The sequence below is a fragment of the Nyctibius grandis genome, chromosome 15 (assembly GCF_013368605.1).
Source record: "Nyctibius grandis isolate bNycGra1 chromosome 15, bNycGra1.pri, whole genome shotgun sequence".
Classification (NCBI taxonomy): Eukaryota; Metazoa; Chordata; class Aves; order Nyctibiiformes; family Nyctibiidae; genus Nyctibius; species Nyctibius grandis.
This window is the reverse complement of record NC_090672.1, coordinates 2,317,891-2,325,896: the sequence shown is the minus strand read 5'-3', so window position 1 is coordinate 2,325,896 and position 8,006 is coordinate 2,317,891. Positions and strand designations below refer to the sequence as shown.

Below are 8,006 nucleotides of genomic sequence, written 5' to 3'. Positions count from 1 at the left end.
CTAAAGAAAAGCTGAACAAATGCAGGTGTCTTTCCCTTCCTCTCACTTTCTCTGGTTCTTCCCTGTCAGGGCCTGGATTCGAGTCTGGAAAAGAGCATTTAAACATGTAATTTCTGATAACCAACATATTTAAACAACTTGTATGACAGAGGGTGTTGGCTAGTAAAGAAGACAAACATGTTTGATACCCTCCGATGATAGAGCACGTTAAAATAAAAATAAAATAAAATGCACGTTAGTTACAACACGTTGAATTAATTGTATAAAATGGGACAATATAAGGTAAGAACATCAACATCGCAAAACCACGTAACAGGTAAAATAAAACATGTTTAACCCACAGAGCGCCTGGAAGCCACGAAAAGGGATCTGTTTCCCAACCCTCCCAGGTTTGTATCGGGACATGAGCTGATTTTCATCTTCCTGATGTTATCTGTTTAACAACTTTAAAGAACATCAAGTTTCAAACAATAGTTGGAATCATTCAGTTTACCACATACCACCCCCCACATCTGCCAGCAAGTTGTCACAGACCATTCGATGTTTAAAATTTGCCATTCTCACTTGCGTGGCCTGGTCTGCTAATAGATGCAGGGCATGAGCAGTTTCATTGGTGATGGTTTCTAAGACAGCTTGTAGCCAAATTAAGTGGTTTAGATTATTCTTGGTTTTTCTCATTAGGATTCCAGGTGGCAGGTCCATAATAGGGGGCCAGGCATCTTTTCCCCACACTTGGCCACTACCACCTGCTGTAGCAGCATATAATTTGATACTCAAATCTTCATCCTTGTCTCCCGGGAGCAGGAAGAATAAAGGGTGGATGACCCCAACGTAACACACCCCGGTCCCATTTGCTGGCAGCACCGTATGTGCGTAGTGGCCACAAATCCAGAAATGGTCTTTTAGTGCTTGGATTCCCTTTTCAAAGGGGTCTCTGCTGGTTGCATGTTTGTAAAGATATAAATTTTTCTTATTCCCTGGGGGGTCCCCCCAAAGAGGGATAAATTCTCTTTTCGTTTTATTCCAATAACAACAAGTACATTCCCCAACTTTTGGATCGTTTATCCAAGTACAGTCACATCCAAAACTCATTTGACTGAGGGTGGTATCGTTTGTGTGAGACCAATATTTTTGGAACCATACCGCATTTCCAGCCTTGTTGATCCAATACCACAGTTTTGATCTTCATCTGGGCACATGATCATATATAACCCATGCCAAACGTACACACAATGTAATGAATACCAGTATTATACAGGGGATTAAAATCCACATGGGAGTCTTCTGCCGTCATCCTTTGAGGGGTTCACCTGTAGAAAAGGGAAGAAAAGCCCAAAGACCTTTCCCTTGTCTAAGATGGGGGGGGCTCCCTCGAGGGGGTGCCGGCCCAGCCGGCTGCGGCACTGGCCACAGGCAGCGATACAGGTTTGACACCTTCCCCCGGTAACCGGCCAGCCCTGAGCTGGGGCCTCCCGGCAGAGCTCCCTTGCTCCCAGATGCCCCCTTTTCACATGCAACCACTCTCATAATCACTCCCATTCTTCTACCACCGGCCCACTTGGCAGAGGAGCCAGTCGGGCTAATTCATCAGCTTTGTTATTCCACTGGCTGACCGGGATTTGTCAAGCTGCTGGGGAGCCACCCACGCTACAGCAAAACTTCCCTCTTCAGCAATAGCTAAACTATCTTGCCATCTCTCCTTCTGCCATACAGGTGTTCTGTCAACTTCCCACCCATTCTGCTCCCAGAAGGGGAGCCACTCCGTGCACCCCTTAAACACAGCAAAGGAGTCAGTGTAAATAGAAACAGGGGACACGTTTGAAAACACTCCACACAGCTACTAACTCTGCCACTTGCACACTGCCTTCCCCTTCCGTAATCAATTTTTGATCAGTTCTTCTCTGTACAGCGACTGCCCAGTATCTCCAGATCTTACCCTCAGTGAACCACACATTTTGCAGAAACCAGTTGGGGACGGGGGTGCTCTAGGAGTCAGGGTTTTCGATATTGCTCCTTGGGTCGCCCACTCCCCGGGCCACCCTGAGACCAACTTCTCCAGCTTGTCTGAGGGTAACCCGGCCGTGAGATCCTGCGGGATACCTTTTCGACACCCCAGGGCAGATCTCGTGGACGGCATGTTAACCCGACCATACTTTCGGCCGTAATTAATTAACTACTGGGCGACCACCCCCCAGGTCCACACCTCCAAATCCCAGGACCTGCGTTCAGGGCTCACCCGCCCCACTAGTGCGGCAGAGACCCTCTCCATTGGGGCACTGCTGTAACCGTGCTCTGCAATCGTATGCCCAGGAGTTTTAATGATGCCGGGAGACCCTGTATCAAGGGCATCATCCGGGCAGGGTCCACAGGCAGCGTCACTGGCGATTCCTGTCAGATCTGAGCTCACACTCGTACACCGTTTGTAAGCAAGCCACCTTCTGTATGCTTAACAGCGGGTGGTCTCCACCAGACAGTGACACCCTCCGTGCCGAAATGGTTTCTGACTCCCCGGGAGCGTGGCTGTACTCCTGTTTTAATCTGGCCAGTTCTACGGCTGAATAGGGTTTTTCTTTGGTGGCAATCTGAGGAGGGTAACTCAGATCAGCATCATATATAAATTCTGTTTTAACCAAGGGTCGTGACGAGCGGGGCATTTCTTATTTGTCTAATCTAAGTTTTGCCTCCTCTAGCTCCTCACAGGAACACGCAGCTTCCCTCTCAGGGGGCGATTGGAGATTGCGACTCTCGCCCGCGCGGAGCTGCTCTGTAAACACAGGCTGCAGACAGCCTGCCTGAGCCTTCTGCTGTTCCAGCCGCCCCTTCAAATTCTCCACTTGGGCCTGCAGGGACCAGACAGGAGCCTGCAGGGACTGCACCAGCTGAGACTCGGCACCACGCTGCTGGTTTCGGGCCGTCACAGCCGCCACTAAACTCACACCCAAAACGGCACAATGATACCATCCTTGGTCAAATTCGGTTTGGATAAACGATTCAAAAGTTTGGGCATGTACTATGGCAATTAATGTCAGGGCCCGGATTCGAGTCTGGGCCCTGAGGGGATTCTTTGCGATCCCAACAGGTGAGATTAAGGCACAAACGAGGCCAAATGCTGCCAAACAAGCCACTTTATTGCACAAGGGCAGAGGAAACTGAGCGATAGAAAAGGTGGGAAATAAAGAGGAAAAATAAGCGAGCGTTCCAAGAGAGAGAGATGCGCAGGGACAGTCACCACCGTGGGTCCAGCAACGTCTTCTGTCTTCCGGCAGTGACACAGTGGGGTAAAGGGAACAGCACACACAGATGAGGTAGAAGCAGTGGAAAAGGCAAGTTCCCCACAGGTAAGGTAGCGGCAGTGGGAGAGGCGAGCCCATGCAGACGAGGTACCAGCAGTGGGGAGCCCACGCAGATGAGGTACAAGCACTGGCGAGCTCACACAGACGAGGCGGCAGCAGTGGCGAAGCGGGGCCACAGACGTGTCTGCGCAGTTCCCTTTATGGGGAGCGGGGGCGGGCGGGCGCACCCGTCCCGTCCAATGGGCGTGTGCCCGCGCCTTCTCCATCCAATGGGCATGTCCGTGTGATACCAGACGGTTTAGTGAGAGTAGGCCTCAAAGCAGGCCCTAAAAGGCTGACTCTGTGTAACCTTTAGACAGAACCAACTTTTCTTTCAGCAATTTTCCTTTCAGCTCTAATAACAGCACGTTCTGAAGCTAACGGCATGTTTTGAAGACAGGGTCTGCTTCTGGGACTGAGAACACTTAGAGTTATAGTCATCACTGGCTCTTGCTTGCACTTACTCTTAGAGAATCCAAGGTCTCTGTTAAATTCCTCACTAATTGCAAAGAAGGGCCAGAGATAAGCAAGACTGTGAACAACATCTTTGTAGTGTCTTAAATGACTTGATTCACAGCTCTGGCACCAGGAGTGGAAAGGTGTCCCTGCCTGTGGCAGGGGGGTTGGTACTAGATGATCTTTAAGGTCCCTCCAACCCAAACCATTCTGTGATTCTATTATTCTACGAGTAGAGATAAATCCTGTAGGAACCAGAAGAGGATCTTCTCCTTGGAGCCACCTGCATGTGTCAACAAAAAGGCCTCGACCACGCTTGCGCAGAGGCGGGGTTATACAGCGGACAGCATAACTTTGGAGGGGTTATGACCACTAGAGCCCACCAGAGCCCACCCAAGGCCCCTTCTCCAGTTTAGTAAGCATGCACAAAGACGATCACATAATATATTAGCATATGCATAAGGTTTCTTGGAATAGGTGGGCTTTACTCAGAATTGTATGAATATTCATTTTTCTATAATGTATATAATGAGTGTGCTTTTGTCCCTTGGTGTGCATGCTAGGAGGAGAGATCCCCCATGCACCCAGCTCTGCAATAAACCAATGTGGGCTTTCTAAGCTATCATTTGGTTTAGAGAGTTTTCTTGGTTACTATTTTCCAGTAACAATGTAGCAGTGCCTTGCTGAGCTGGGACACTCACAGGGTCTCCCTGCCCCTCTGGGATGCATGTTCCCACTGAGCCTTTCAGGTCCATGGTGTCTATGAGACTTCCACTCCACTGCCATTTGTGGTTGAACCTGCTTGGTGGATACCAAGGTGGATACCAAGGTGGATACCAAGGCAACTGGAAACCAAGAATTCCTGGGCAGGATCAAGACATGAGTGGTAGCATCAGCCTCATTTCCTGGGGAAATCCAGCAGGTGAACCAGCCTATCTCCTTCCTCTTCATCTTAATTCTTCCCTCTCTAACCACGTGATGCTGCCTTGAATGCCCCTCTGTGACATCATCCCCGGGGCCGAGGGCACCACGGGCACCGTCAGTGCTGCCAGCACTATGTCGGCTGCTGCACTGGTGGCAACAAGCCCTCGGCTCTTGCAGCTGACACGTGCTGCTGATGGCAGCGATGCATTTGCTCCCCCTCATCGTTCTGCTGGCCGTGTGCTGGCCCACACACGGCACATGGGACAGCTGTGGGTAAGTGGCCCAAGGCTCTGGGAGGGAGCTGGGGCAACCCTTATGGGGTTCACCGGGGGGGGTGTGCGCTTGTCCCGCTTGGCCACGCCACAGCTTCCCCAACCCCATGGGGGAGCCTCCGTTCCTTGCCAGCACCCAGGCTGCTGGCACAACGTGTCTGCGGGGCTAAAGCAGAACCAGGCGCGGGCAGACGCACACCCCACGGGGTTCCCTGGCCCTGCTGTCTGTGCGGCGCCTCATGGGGAGGGCAGACGGCTGACCTTCAGCCTGAACAGCAGCAAGCCCTCGAGCAGGACAGTGATGAGTTTCTGCTTACAGAGGGACCTGCGGGCTCCGGCCCATGGCTCATTACTACGGGATGTCGCGCGTCGTGGGTGGCACAGATGCCCAGCCAGGAGCCTGGCCCTGGATCGTCAGCATCCAGGATCCCTGGCGAGCAGGCACGGGGCATGTGTGCGGAGGGTCCCTCATCAGCCCACAGTGGGTCCTCACAGCAGCCCACCACTTCATCGAGGCCAGGTGAGGAGGACCAGGGAGCGGGCATGTCCCCCCAACACCAGCAGGTGCCCTGCCTACAGCACCACGTGCTACTCCCATCCCTTTCCCTTGCAGTACGCCCAGTGCCCGAGCACTCCCGAGCCCAGCAAGACACTGCTCAGGAGAAGGCTGGGCTCGTGCCACTGCTGCCCAGCAGCCTCCAGCTCGACGTTCTTTGTGCCCAAGGCTTGCTGGGGCACTCGCACCCTCCACAGCACTACTTTCCCCTCTGCCTCATGAAGCAGGAGGCAGGGAGCTGCTGGGCTGCTGCAGCATGTGGCTCCGCTCCCTCTGTCCCCCTCTCTCCATCTGCCTTCCAGGCACATCGGCATGTGGCGCGTGGTGATCGGGGCCACCCAGTTGACTCAGCTGGGCCCTGAGGCCCAAGTGTGCCTGCTGGTGCACAAGCACTACAGTAACGTCACCCAGAGGAACGACACCGCCTTGCTGGAATTGGACCAGCCTGTCCAGTGCGGCTACTACGTACAGCTGGCCTGTGTGCCCGACGCCTTGCTGAGAGTGTCAGAGCTGACCAACTGCTACGTCAGCGGCTGGGGTTCCACGACTGCAAGATGTGAGCTGCCAAAAGCGCTCGTGTCCTGAGGGCCAGCTTGGCACGCTGGGGAGGCGGGTTGGACTTCCTGAGAGCAGAGGCGACAGCCCGAGTCAGGCTGCAGGGCCATGTGCCTGTAGAGACGTGGGCCTGAGCCATTGCCCAAAGCAAGAGAGAAGGGAAAGCCCGGCATGGTGCCTCTGCAGAGGCAGAGGCAAGCCCTAGGGAAGGGGTTCGCCCAGACAGGGGAGGAGAACTGCCCACGAGCTGCTGGCTGTTAATTCCTTTCTGTGCTCACAGCTGGAGGACCCAGCGACGTCCTGCAGGAGGCCCCTGTGTCCTGTGACCTCTTCTGTCTTGGGCAGATATTTCAGCGCCCCAACATCCGTCTCACTGTCGCAGAGCTCAGGGCAGGAGCTTGCCCCTTCTCTCCCAAAACACCAGACTGGAAAGACAGGTAAACTGAGGCACATCCTCAGACACGCTTGATCACTGTATCACCCATGGTTCCCTCTCTGTGTGGGACTGAGGTTTACCATTCTCTAAAAATTAAATTATTTTCAAAAATTATTATTTATTTTAATTTTTTCCCCAGAACAAGGCGTTTGAGCAAGGTCCATTGCTCAAAATAAGGGGTGGTATTCATGGGCTAGATGGGGGAAAACCTACAGATGATGGTGACCTTGGGCTCTGCTCCTTCCACAGGAGATTTCACCCTCTGATGTTTGCTTCTGTCAGTCTCTGGCTTCCTCACTGGCTTAACATACAAGAGCATTTCTGTGAGCTACTGAAGCTGAAACATCCCTGGCTTGGTGGAAAAGGGTACGACTCTCTGGGGGGAGAATCTTCATGTCTGTTGCAACCCTGACCTGCATCAGGGAAATGTTTTTCAGGCAAATGTCACCCCTTGCTCATTATAAACCAGTAGGAGCTGGGGAAAGTCTGACAGATGCGTCTGGCACTTCAAACAGCAAGAAGATGCATGGCCCAGGAAGGGATCATTTGTTATATGGCAGATGCTTAATTTAGAGACAAATGACCCAAAGTGAAGCAGTGAATACACCTGGCTTTTATTACTGAGGTTCAAATTGGTCCCGTCAGTGATGGGTGTCTTCCCCTCTGTCCATCCCGAGGTCAGCACAGGGCTGTTCCCATCCTGACAGGTGAGGCAGATTAAACCTGGGCTTCTGGAGCAGTTTCTGGACCTTGGCAGGGACAAGTCTTGCCTGGGAGGGGGGCTTGTGCCTGCCTGCAAGGTGTGGGGGTTCAGGCAGGGCTCCTCTCTGGAAAAGTCCTGCCCATCCTTGCATCCCCTGGGCTGGAGGAATTTCTGGTCCCCATCAGAGCATGGGAACCCCTCAGACAAGCAACCAGGAAGATCTCAGCGAGTCTGAATTTCAAGTACTTGCTGCAGAGCCGGGAGCTGGGCAGAGTCTCTCTGGGAAGTGACAGTGGATGGCTCTTTCCCACAAGCAGAGCTGTGGAGCCGTGTGTGTCCTCGTCCTCCGGTGGCTGAACTGGGCTGTCTGAAATTAAACAAATCCCTGCTGTTTGGGGACAGCAGCCTGAGGCAGGTGCTGGGCACCAGGGTCAGCACTTCAAGCAATTCAAGTTCATGATCATTATGAATAATTGGAGACAGACATTTCCAAGGGGAAGCACTGGCTGACTTCCTAGTCTGACTGAGAATTCCCCATTATATGACATTTTGTCACACAAATGACAGACGGGCTCCAGGCAGCAGGTGATGTCATCAGTCACCTTCCTGCCTCTTAGGCATGTGTAACACCGAGGAGCTGCCCTTGTGCCTTTGGCTTCATGGTATTTCATTGTTCCCGAGGAGGTGCTGCCCTTCCGCAGCAAGGATAGAAAGTGCAGCCCATAATAACATCCCTGGGGTTTTGTCTTCCCCCGTAGATAGTTGTGGGATT

At 52.7% G+C, this 8,006-nt stretch overlaps 1 protein-coding gene across 1 annotated transcript; it reads left to right on the top strand.

The window, feature by feature from the left end:
• The first annotated feature begins 4,914 nt into the window (after positions 1-4,914).
• On the top strand, positions 4,915-6,125 carry LOC137670616 (acrosin-like). The gene is made up of 3 exons (XM_068413545.1): positions 4,915-4,985; positions 5,304-5,504; positions 5,843-6,125. The coding sequence occupies exons 1-3, from the start codon at positions 4,915-4,917 to the stop codon at positions 6,123-6,125; spliced, it is 555 nt and encodes a 184-aa protein (XP_068269646.1).
• The last annotated feature ends 1,881 nt before the right edge of the window (positions 6,126-8,006 follow it).